Below are 13121 nucleotides of genomic sequence, written 5' to 3' on the forward strand. Positions count from 1 at the left end.
AAAAAAACAGGTATTTTGAATTTGTCCACAAAGGCCAACCAGAAACTGAGAATGCAGGGATGCCGTCTCTGGGAAGTCAGACCGTTTATCAAAAATTAGTCCCTAAGGAGAATCATAACACTTCTAGTTTACATAGGGCTTTGTAAGGCACATTCACATACATGATTTCATTTAATGTAATCTTAAGAGCTCTGTGAACTGGTAGTGTCATTATTATCCTATATTATAGGTAACTGAGACATGCAGAACTTGAACCTTGCCCAAGGTCATTCCACCAGGATAAGGCAAAACTTGGACCAATACCCTAGTTTTAGCCGCAGAAAGTGTTCGTAGCAGTATCTTAGCAGTGATAGCATCAGCAGCATCTTCTTCAGCAGCAGATGTTCAACGTTTACCTGTAAAAGGGAATATGTTAGGCATTGAGTATTCAAAAAACTCAAAACTGTACTCAACAGATAGCTTAAAATCCAATATGGGAGCCTGAGCTTACCCATTTTAAGAAGCAACCATATATAGTAACTCATGCTGAGTGGTAAGTGAGAGATGAATGTTGTAGAAGATGAGAGGAAGAAGGACTCCCTCGTGGTCAGGTTAATCGTCATAGAGGCAATGGCAGGTGACCAGGCCTGAAAGTTACTGCCCAGTTTTTAACCGACATATGGAGTATGTTGCTTCCCTTTTTATGTCAGCTCCAAGGCGAAAGTTCCCAGAAGCAGAATTTGATTCCTGGGAGTTGGTGTTGGAAAGATCTATTTGGATACAACTGTTGAGTGTACATGAGAAGTTAGCAAAAATTTGTAACCCCATCTGCTCCTACAGTAAATATGATACCAGAACTTCAATTTTACCTTTGCAATAGTTTCTAATTATAAACAATTATGAAAAACCTTTTCACACAGTGTGGCCCAATTTTAGGTAGATATTGAGAGTATTTATGTACTTGGCTAAAATTCCATATTTATAAAACTTTATAGCCTTTGAAATTATACTACCTATTGACTAGACAAACCCCTATATGATTCGTGAATGGATACAAAGAACATGTATTATTTTGTTGTGGCGTATTATTTAATTGATGAGTGTATCATTTAAAAATACGTAATTTTTTCATGTGTTCCAGATAATTCTTTTTCATCAGATGGGCTTATAGAAATTTAATTAGTAGAAAACTTGCCCCTCCAATAAAGAAATGCATTCATTTTCTATTCTGTATGCGTTATCTGAAGTCATAACCTTTTAGGTCTTTTAATCTGTTTGTTCAAGGCCAAGCTATTTATTTATATGGATAATTTTTTAAAGCTTCTGTATAATGAAAAAAGAACATTTTATTTATTCACTGAGGTTTGTATATGCTTGAAATCGCATAGATAAAGTATTTTCAAGCTCATGGATCTGGAGGAGATAAAAGGTCTCTTATTTTATAAGGCTTTATGTAAGCTTTTCATGGCTAGAATTTTTTAAATAAAACATCATTTTATACTATTATAATTGGAGTTCAATGTGGGCATCTCTTTTTCCTTTCCTGAATTAGATGTTAAATTATGTGTGTTTGAGATCATTTTTATTGCATATTTCCTCTAGGTTTTAATAGTCTTCATGTTGGAGAAATTAATTTACCAGTCCTTGTTTTTAGTATTGATCAACTATTTAATATAACTATGAGTGGGAAAGCTAGAAGTCAGATTTAAGAGACAAAGAGTCAACAGTATAACTTGATTTTGCAAAACATGGGTGTAAATACAAAATATTATTTTCTTCCCTTTCCTGAAGAACTTTTGCTCAGCCTGGTAGACTATGAGGAGAAGGGGCATTTTTGAACTCTGGGGCAACTGGACGCAGACCAGATTCTGGATGAACATTAGCTGCTGTTACCTCTGCCATGTCGGGGCCAAGAAACAGCTTTCCCTGGCTGGAGCATTCCCAAGCTATCACCGCCATTAGACAGGTGGGGAATAAATATTGTAGAATGATGGGACATTTGAAGAGCAAGCTCCTGATCCCCAGGACCCAATTTGGACAGGCTTCAATTGGAGCAAACAGGTGTTCCTGGGAGAAACTGTCCTCAGATGGCTGGGGGGTGTGTCATTCTTTCACACACATAAAAAAGGCCCCTTTCCTCTGCCCCCAGAAAAATTAGAATTAGCTACATCTTTTTCTTTTGAAATGGAAAAAGAGAAATAAAAACATGGCATCAGATTTGGCTCCAGCTGGATTCCCACGGAGCACGCAATCTATGATAAATGTTGAGAATTCTTGAAGCGAAGCGTCCGTGTGGTTTTCAACATTGGAGATGCTGCGAAAGCTGGATGAATGCAAAGAATCTTTTTACCAAAGGATGTACCTATAAGATAGAATAAACTTTCCTACTATTATTCATTTGTTCATTTACCAAATATTTCTTGAGCACTTGCTATTTTCTGAACACTGTGCTAAGTGCTGGGGACAGAGTGTAAGATATAAAAAGCGGGCTTAGCTTGCTCTGAAGGGACTTAGGTGATATTGTACTAATGAATAGTAATTGGTAGGGATGTGAATGTGAGCCTGAATAGTCTGAAATTTTAGATAGACAGTGGTTGTTGGTATCAGAAAGATTTTTTTTTTTCCTGTAATGACAGCAAATTGAAGATAGGACTAACATGTTTTGTTTGTGAGGATTCTTATTTTTATTGTTTGTTTGTTTTTCATTGTATTGTGGTAAAAATATATGTAACAAAAAAGTTTGCCGTTTTAACCGCGTTTAAGTATTCAATTCAGCAAAATTAATTACTTTCACCATGTTATACTACCATCAACCATTATTCGTGTCCAAAAGTTTTCATTACCCTAAACTCAATACCCTCTCAGTAATAACTCCCACTCCCTCCACCACTCAGTCTCTGGTAACCACTGTTAAACATTTGCCTCTATGCATTTGCCTATTCTATATATTTCATATAAGTGGCATCATAAAATATGTGTTGTTTGTGAGGAACCTATAGATATTGAGCTATTGTCTGTTGGCATTTAGTGTTTCAGAGTAGCAGAAAGCACTGGACTTCTGACGAAAAAAGTCATTGGTTCAAAACCACCAGCAACTCCACAGGAGAAAGATGTGGCAGTCTGCTTCCATAGAGATTTACAGCCATGGTAACCCTATGAGATTGCTATGAGTTGGAATCTACTCAACTGCAGTGGGTTTGGGTTTGAGTTTTAGTAGTGATCTGAAGGAGTCCTGGTGGCGCAGTGGTTAAGCGCTTGGCTGCTAACCAAAAGGTCAGCAGTTCGAATCTACCAGCCGCTCCTTGGAAACTCTATGGGGCGGTTCTACTCTGTCCTATAGGGCCGCACTATGAGTCAGAATCCACTCCATGGCAATGCGTTTTTCAGTGGGTAGTGGTGTGTTTGCTAGTTTAGCTTATTTTTTAATCTTTGCAATTAAACAGTCTTGCCAGGAAAAATTAATGAGTCTCTCACTCATTTTGCATGGATCACAAGAACTTTAAATCTGCAAATTCAGGTCTTCCCTCCACCTTTCAGGAGTTTTCTTTAATCATGCCTTAGATTCTATTCCAAATTTTCTGGTTTCTTTCTCAGGAACATCTATGATACTTACATAGACTTCTATTTTATATCTTCCATATTTATTGTGTTTTTCATCATTTTCATCTCTTCTTTTTCTTCTTATTTCAACTTTATCTCCAATATCATTGGTTCTACTTTTTGTAGGCTGTACTCTTTACTGTTAATTATGTGAGTTTTAATTCTGCTGTTGCATTACTCGTTTCTCTGAAATCTTTTCTTTATTTCACTCATCCCTTCTTCTCTTACTCTTATCTTTTTTTAAATCTCACAGATTCTCACTTTACAGTTCTTTCTGCTCTTCAGTTTATAAAGGCTCTACCTTCTTAATGTTTTATTGAGGATGCCAAATGATTTTCAAAACATTTTTTTTCTTTAGTACATAAGTTTCAGAATTTTGTTTGTCTTCTGAATCTTTAGGATGTTGTTTCTGTTCCCTTATTATAGTATCTTCTTATGGTATCTTTCTCCATAGCCCTCACTATGAAGCAGGATTGACTTGACAGCATACAACAACAACACTGTTTTGAGGAGTAGTCTCCGGGTGGTACACATGGTTACACACTCAACTACTAGCCAAAAGGTTGGCAGTTTGAACTCACCCCGTAGGCACCTGAGAAGGTAGGCCTGGTGATCTGCTTCCAAAAGGTCACAGCCTTGAAAACCCTGTGGATTAATTCTGTTCTACACATGTAGGGTCACCATGAATCAGAATTGACTTGACAGCAACTAAGTACAACAACAATGTTTTGAAGTTTTTGTTTAGTTTGGTTACTTTTCAAAACCTTTTCTTGGTTCCACACATGAATGGCAGCTTTATACGCTCAACTCTATGCCAATTCTTTTGTTGCTGGTGATTTTCACCTAGACTATTTTGTAGGAATGAGATGGGACTTCTTCTTTTCCCCACTCCCTGACTCTACCGTGAAAAATGCCCATCCCTTGTGTGCATGACTGTCATCTCCTTTCCATCTTTACTGCCCACCACATGGACACAGACACGCTTATGAAGACTACACTTCCCAGGATGCAGTGCTTCACATATCTTCCCTATCACTGCCCAACTTTGATAGATTGATATTTCTGGGAACACTAGTTTCTTTCTTACTGGATTTTAAAAAAGAAACAAGGTGGAGAGTGTGGGAAAAAGAAATGAATATAGCATTCCCTATGCCTCATAAGTTGCAGCATCCACACATAAGAGAGACAGCGTCCTCATTTCTGATTGTCGTAGATCTCACATTTTTGATCTCGTGGCAGACTTTGTGGAAAGTGGACAATGAAAATGGTAATTAATTCTACAAACACATGCAGGGCACTTTTCTGGGTACATAGGATAGAGGCTAACTCTTGCCTTCAAGAAACTCACCTTCTAATCAGAGAGAGAAGGAGTCCAGAAGAAATGCTAACTCAGATGGATGGTGATCAGAAATCTCAGTGCACAGTTGCCCAGCGTTCAACGATTATTGCAGCTTGGAGGAATCAGGGTGGGTTTCATTGAATATATGGCATGGATTTACCCAGGCAGAGTTAGAGGGATTCCAGTCTGAGGGCACAGCAAGAGCAAAGTCAGGAAGGTAACATCTTGCAAGGCAGACATGGGCAGATAATTTGATAGATGCTTTATCTTCAACTCAATGATTTTGCCTCTCATTTTCAGATGTTTCTGTTTTAGCAGTAGAGTGCAAGCCACTTCACAACACATGTTTACAAAGCTTGGCTGACTGATAGTGGCCTTACAATATAGGTTTCATTTTCTCTCACCATCATTAGTCTTTAGTGAGCATCTGCTATATAATCTGGGCAGAGTGAACCTTATTAAAGGCCAAATTATTTCATAGTTTTTATGTAGCCTATTGATGTGTCTCTTTGCAATTTCTTATATCCTCTTTAATATCACTGATTCCACGGTGTTTTCCTAAGGATTCTGAAAAGGTATTGAAAGCACAAGTGGCTATATATTTTTATATTTAGAATAAACCTCCACCAATATGTGAGAAGGAACCCTGGTGGCACAATTGTTAAGCACTCAGCTACTAACTGAAAGGTTAGCGGTTCGAACCCACACAGTGACTCCACAGGAAAAAGACCTGGCATCTACTCCCATAAAGATTACAGCCTGGAAAACCGTATGGGGCAGCTCTGCTGTGCCACATGGGGTTGCTATGAGTTGGAATCGACTAGATGGCATTCAACAACAACAACAAAAGGCGAGATTTTTTAGTAGCACTGTGCCATCAATAATACCTTCCTGTGCCAATGCCCCAAATGTCTCACATTAGTGCTTTTTCTCTTGATCATTAGGTTTCGCTCCCTCTTCAGATCTGTGGGGGCACCACAGTGATCTGCTCCCTCAGCTCTGCTGCACGTGACATAATCAGGTTCTTAGCGGAGAACAGGTTGGTCTGGAGATAGAGGGGAGCTAGATCCTGAAGGCTCTGAGGAGGCCACAGATGGGAGATCTGGGTGGGCTAGAGCCACATTCACAACATTGCCTGATACTGGCCTGGGCATGCTGCTACCATTTCTTTCTTCCTTTTTGTTTAAGCAACATTTTTGCTTTAATAAGACTTGAAATTTTTAACCCAGTTTTGCTTTCCGGAAAAATGTATTAACCGTGTGTCTTGTTAAGACAATCACTTTTTTAAATTTTTGAGAATGAAAGTCATCTCCAGGCACTGGAGTTCTTTCTAGGTGCACATCTGCCTTGTTAATCAAGTTCTCTGGCTTTTGTTCTTTCCATTTGCACATGGAGATGCTTAACAGCCAGTTTTAGAAGGAGTGGCTGTCTTCCTCAGCGTGACTGAAAAGTTGACAAAATACTTCAGTGTACCTGGCACAGTTCTGCAAAATACCTTGGTGTTTCAAATCCATGAGAAGAAGGAAGGGTGAGCACAGTCAACACAGACATTGATGGCTGACATGTAGGCACACGTCCTGGCCGCGGATCAAGTGCACATGACTGCTTTTTCTTCTGGTTTTTCTGTATTGCACAAATAGTATTGTAAAAGCAAAAGAAAACAGCATTTTTATAAAGAAAAGAAAAATCACTCATAACACCACAAATCCAACACATCTACTGTCATTTCTTTTTTTTTTTTAGACTTTATTTGTATGTTGACATTCTTCTTATGTGATTTTAATTCTAGTGTAAACACAATTTTAGGTTCTGCCTTTTTAATTTTTAACTTAACATTATAACTTGCTCTGTTAAAGGGTTTGATATCATAGTTACTGTCTTTTTTTTATCAAGCAATTATGACATTTATGGAGCTTCAGGAAGAGCCAACAGCATGCGGTTGGCATCCATTTGTTTTTCAGAAAATTCAAGGACTAACTCTAGCATGTTCCAGAACTCTTACAGCTTAATATTTAAGAGTACTGTGAGTTTTGAATGGAGCCCTGGTGGCGCAGTGGTTAAGAGCTTGGCTGCTAACCAAAAAGTCAGCAGTTCCAATCCACCAGCCATTCCTTGGAAACCCTAGGAGGCAGTTCTACTCTGTCCTATAGGGTTACTATGAGTTGGAATTGACTTGACGGCAACAGGTTTTTGGTTGAGTTTTGAAAGTTGGGTACTGAGATTTATTTGTACCCTTCTATACTAAAGGGGCTATGAGTCGGAATCAACTTGATGGCAACGGGTTTATACTACCTGCAAGAAGCCCTGGTGGTGCAATGGTTAAGAGCTCAGCTGCTAACCAAAAGGTTGGCAGTTCGAATCCACCCAGTGACTCCAAGAGAGAAAGACTGTGCAATCTGCTCCCATAAGATTACAGCCTAGGAAACCCTATGGAACAATTCTACTCTGTCACATGGAGTCACTATGACAAAATTGACTCAGCAGCACCTAATAATAACGTATTGCCTGCATAGTTCACTTACATATGTTAACTTTAAGGTGTTTGATGATAATATTGATTACAAAGTTTATATAAGCAAAGCAGGCAAATCACCTGTGTGGTGGCGATAATTATGGTAGGTTCCAGATATAGCTCCCTTTTTGTAAAGTCCTCTTTTACTGACTTAAAAATGATAACTGAACTTGGGTTAAGACTTTATGCATTGTCTTTGTCAAATGTCAGTAACTTGGTAATTTAACTAAATGTTGATCATTAACAAGTGGTCATCTGTTCAACCAGGTAAAGTTTGTCGCCACCTTGTGCAGAGCACTGAGGGCCAGGCTCTGAGCAAAGAAGTTGAGAGGAGGGCTGAAGGGAAGGGTGATTTTGGAGGTGGCTCAGAAGAATGAGATCTGGGTGGGGTGCCATGGGAGGAGGTGCTGGACAGCCAGGGGGCAGCATGGGAGCATTTTGCATCTGAGGAAGGAGGAGCGAGAACTGGAAGAGGAAGCTAACTGCAAACTTGACGATTTTCTGGGAGCCCAGCCCTGGGGAGGATGATGGGTGACACTCTGGTCATCTTTCGTATTTCCTCAGGGGCAGCGGAAAGCGAATCTCTGCTGAGACCAGAGGTTGAAAACTAGAAGTCTGTGGGCCATAAGTGGCCTGCAGATTTTTTTTTTAAGTCTGCACAGTTTTGTTTTGTTTTTAATTAAGGTATTATTTACACAATAAAATTCACCCACTTTAAGGGTACAGTTTGATGAATGTTAGTAATTGTATACAACTGTGTACCCACCACCACACATCAAGAGACAGAGCAGTTCCCTCCCTCTACAAAGTTGCCTTCAGACCCTTTATTCTTGACTCCTTGCCCCTACCCCAGTAGACTAGTTTTGCCTTTTCTAAAATTTTGTATACGTGAAACTATACAATATGTTGTCTTTTGTGTATGACTTTTTCCACTTAGCACAGAGTTTTTTAAATTCATCCCTGTTGTTGCAGCCATTAATATCGCATTCCTCTTCATTGTTGAGTAATATTCCGTTGCATCGATACACCACAGTTTATCCATTTACCAATTGATGAGCATGTAGGTTGCTTCGAGTTTGGGGCTATTATAAACAGTGCTGCTATGAACATAGGTGTACCTATCTCTTGTGGACATAGGTTTTTATTCCTTTTGGGTAAAATACAAAGTGCCTGAACCATTTGGGAGTTCCATAGCAATGCAGGAGAGTTCCAGTTGCTCTGCATGGTTTTTCTGAAAACATACAAAACAGCTGCCAACAATTAAAAACCCTTTATTGGGGCACATGGTCTCCAGCTCACCCCTGTTCCTATTTGACCCACGTTGCTCATTTATATTATTTACCTGTCACCTGTAGGTTTGTGATCTGTCCCTTAGACAGTCGCATGGTATGTGTCAGGGCATCACGGTTAGGAACAGGGTCTATAGAGGCAGGCAGATCTGCGTTGAAATCTCAGTCTTGTCACTTCCAGCTTATCACTTTGGGTAAGTTACTTCTCTCAGCATCATTTCTTCATCTGTAAAATGCTAAGGATACTTTGTTGAACAGTTTGTTATAAAAATGAAATAATACAAAGCATGTGAAGCTCTTAGTACAGGGCCAGATCCATAGAAAACGTGCAGTAGATGGTACCTATTGGTGACGCAGTAGTTTAGCATTTGGCCGCTAACCAAGAGGTGAGCAGTTCGAGTCCATCAGCTGTTCCTTGGAAACCCTATGGGGCAGCTCTACTCTGTCCTATAGGGTCGCTGTGAGTCGGAATCTACTCCATGGCAAAGAGTATTAGTATCATGGTACTAAAAAAAAAATACCAAACAAACCCCTTGCTGTCGAGTCGATTCCGACTCATAGCAACCCTAAAGGACAGAGTAAAACTGCCCCATAGGGTTTCCAAGGAGTACCTGATAGATTCGAGCTGCCAGCCTTTTGGTTAGCAGTCATAGCTCTTAACCAGCAGGGTTTCCAGTATCATGGTATAGTCCAGTACTTCTCAACTGTGTGTGTGTAGATATTCGTGCATCAGTTACCTGTACAAATTGCTTAAAACATAGATAGTTGGGCCCCTACCCCGGGTCTAAGGTGCCCTAGTAGTGCAGTGGTTAAAGCACTCAAATGCTAACTGAAAGGTCGGTGGTTCAAACCCACCAACCACTCCTCAGGAGAAAGATGTGGCAGTCGGCTTCTGTAAAGACTTTCAGCCTTGGAAGCTATGGGGCAGTTCTACTCCGTCCTATAGGGTCACTATAGTCAGAACCGAGTCAATGGCACTGGGAATGGGATTGAACCCAGGTCTCCTACCGGAATCAGAATCTCCTATATTGGACCTGAGCATGTGCATTTTGTTCTAAGTTCCACAAATGACCGTGATGAGCATCTCTGATCAACAACCAGTGGCAGACTAGGAAAATGAGAACAAGGAGCCCTGTATGTTAAACTCAGTTCTACCACCAACTAGCGCTGTGACCTTGGGCAAATCACTTAAGCTCTCTGAGGAAGCTAGTTTGCCGAGCTCCAAATCTAACAAATTTGGTCTTTCACGATTATTAGGTTCTTTCTGGTAGACGGTGGCCACAGTTGGAGACAGAAAAGTTGGAGGTGGCTGAGGGCTATACCTCCTTCCCAGGTAGTATGTCAGAATGAAGGCAGATCTCAGCCTGAATTCTGCCACACATAGAAACATGTGTTAGCAAACAGGTATAAAAACAGCCATACAATTTGTCATGTAGGCCCAATGAAGTCCCTGTCCTCTGTCCTCAAGGGAAGGTACATTGACAACAACTTGCATGAAAGGTTCACTGGTGCCAGATGAGAGAATATTCTAGATATAGGAGTCGACTATCCTTCTATTCAGAGTCAGGAGATAAAATCCCACTTTGAGTGGATGGACAAAGGACTAAGTCAGAATCCTAAGCCAACGACACCGTTCCAGGGAGAGTAGGCAGTTGGAGTTACTAGATTCCAATACCCTCCCCATGCAGGCTGTGAGAGGGCTGATGACAATATTGTTAGCCAGTCCACATATCTTCAGTGCCATTTCTAATGTACATGATGCTAATTAATAATTATCCATTATACTAATTAATAGTGATTAATTAATAAGATAAAGAGAGCTGCTGCACTTTACAGTAGCCACCACTGGAGTGTGGCTTTTCATTAGTCTTTTAAATGTTAACCAAACACCCCTGGAGTGTGTATTCCCAGTTAGGCTACTTCAGTTATGAACTCATCACCGTAAGGTGTGCATTAAAACTACTTACTGCCAAACTCTTCGGAAATATTTTAAGTTAATTACAGACAGTATAATGGATGATTTCTATGGTTCATTCAAACCTAAGATCCAACATTTCTACATATGAAGGGTCCTAATAAATGTAGAGTTGATCTTCATTGTTAGTGGATTTTGTATTTGCAGATTTACCCACTCGCTAACATTTGTTTCAAATCCCAAAATTAATACGTGAAGTGCTTTCACAGTCATTCTTGGATGTGAGCAGAGCGACGGAAAATATGAGTCACCTGTCACACATGTTTCCACCTGAGGTTAGACAAGGCAATGCTCTGCTTTCTTCTTTCAGCTCCTATCCTGTAAACAAGTGTCCTTCTCACAGTCTATTTAATGCCATGGTTTTTTTTGGGGGGGGGGTATTTTTTGCATTTTTGTGGTTTTCCTTGATGAGTTGCTGCTTCAGATGGCCCCAAGAGTAGTGTTGAAGTGCCGTCTAGTGTTCTAAGGGCAAGAATGCTGTGATGTGCTTATGGAGAAAGTACGTATGTTAGATAAGCTTTGTTCAGGCATGAGTTACAGTGCTGTTGGCTGAGAGTTCAATGTTGGTGAATCAACAATATATATTAAATAAGATATCTTTAAACAGAAACAGATACAAAACAAGTTTATGTATTAATCAGCTGATGAAAATGTTTGACCAGAGGTTCTCAGGAACCTGACTTTGTATGTCCCCTGGAGCAATGGTTAAGTATACATTCATTCAGTGTTTGCAGGGACTTTATAGAACATACCAAAAAAAACCAAAAAAAATTGCGATTGAGTCAATCCCAACTCATTATAGAACATAATTACAACAAATAAAGAGAAATAACTGTACTTGTTTTTCAGCCTAACTTCTCTTTGTCTTCCAAGTCTCCCTTTCCAGGAAACCTCCTCTGAACCCCCCAGGCCATTTTAGTGCCCTCCCCCTCCCTATGCTCTCATAGAAGTACACGTCTCTTTCATGGCTACCTATTCCAGGCCCAAGAATATACATTGAGGATTCCAACCATTGTAAAATGGCATCCCTTTTCATTTATCCAAACTGACATTATTTCCCCAAAAGTGTTAATGAATATTTAAAATAAAATAAGAAGTAGTCATCTATGTGCTATCTAAAATCAGTTCTTGTACCTCCAGCAGTCTGCTCACACCATATGGGAACCATTGCTGGGTTACCCTGGTTGGTTCCTTGCCTGTCTCCCCACTAGATGCTCAGTCCCTGGGGGGCAGGAACTGGCCTTCATTTCTGTATCACCATGTCAGGTAGGCTGGTGGCTGGTGCGTGAGATGCATTCAATAAATGTCTGATGAATGAGTATCCCCCTCACTATCACAAGTGAAATACCATTAGCAAATAGAAATGTGTTGTCTCACTTTGATTCCCAACTGCTGATAAACTCTTTGAGTGCTCAAACATGGAATCAAAATAATTACCAGAACATGTATAAGTGAAGTGATGCCTATTTTTCTACATCTTAAAACTTTTGTTAAATGACAGAACTGCGATTCATTTAATCCGCTTAATGTTAAGGAGGGAAACAGTTAAATGATTTAAAATTCTAAATAATTTTCTTAAATAAAAATTTACCTGCCCTAAAGCCCAAGGCACCTTCACAGTGTAAAATATAAAGAACTTGTAAGAGGGAGTTACCAAGTAGAAAATGGTAATTGAAAGAAAAGTCTTGATCAAATGATCATCTCAGTTTTCCCAAGGAGGTGCAGAGTGAAGTCTAAGGCCATGGTTGCTCTTTCCTGAATACTGACTGGCCCCCAAGCCAATAAGTATGAGAGGCCCAGAGGATGCCTCTGGCCCATGAGCCCTCCATCTGTGCGGGGTCTCCACTGGGATCACGTGTGATCATTATTTCCCCAAAAGTATTGATGAATATTTAAAATAAAAAGTAATCATCTATGTGCCCAGCTGCAAAGTAGGCATTCCTGATCCCAAACTTAAAATACTTTATCTGTTTTAATGTGGACCTGCTCCCTCCTGTCCCCCCGCCCCCCAGTTCAGTGTTCACTAGTTGCCTGATTTCTTTTGTCACACCTGATAGCTTTTAAGCTCCTTGAGGGCAAGGACTGAAACGTATTCTGCTTTAGATCCCCAGTGCCTTGTTAGTTCCTGGAACAGGAATGGACATAGGAAATATTTGAATACATTAGCAAACTAACAAACAGGTAAGCTACAACTTTGACTTATATAAACCTTGCTGACTAAACTCCTTGCATTTTAGCAAAGATCTAGAAACACATTTAGGAGAAAACTTTCTAATGTCTGGAAGCATGCCTATAGATGACAGTTAGTCTTGCTATTTTGGGTAAATTTTTTATTCCCAACCTCCTTTAAACAAAGTTTGATAAGTCAGTCTTTTTAAAAAAAAATCAATTTATTCAACCCGAGTTAGTCTCTGAAAGCAAAATGTT

General features: G+C 39.8%; 1 protein-coding gene across 3 annotated transcripts in view; it reads left to right on the plus strand.

The window, feature by feature from the left end:
* VTI1A (vesicle transport through interaction with t-SNAREs 1A) overlaps positions 1-13121 on the plus strand; it is a 396202-nt gene that overhangs the window by 246194 nt on the left and 136887 nt on the right. Inside the window, exon 8 of one of the 3 annotated variants that reach the window (XM_023729948.1) lies at positions 1771-3154. The exons of the other annotated variants lie outside the window; for them this stretch is intronic. Coding sequence (XP_023585716.1) covers positions 1771-1798 — 28 coding nt within the window. The 3' untranslated portion in view covers positions 1799-3154. Of the gene's footprint in view, positions 1-1770; positions 3155-13121 lie in introns of those variants that run through there. 3 annotated transcript variants of the gene reach the window in all.

Source organism: Trichechus manatus, unplaced genomic scaffold, assembly GCF_000243295.1.
Source record: "Trichechus manatus latirostris isolate Lorelei unplaced genomic scaffold, TriManLat1.0 scaffold00031, whole genome shotgun sequence".
Taxonomy (NCBI): domain Eukaryota; kingdom Metazoa; phylum Chordata; class Mammalia; order Sirenia; family Trichechidae; genus Trichechus; species Trichechus manatus.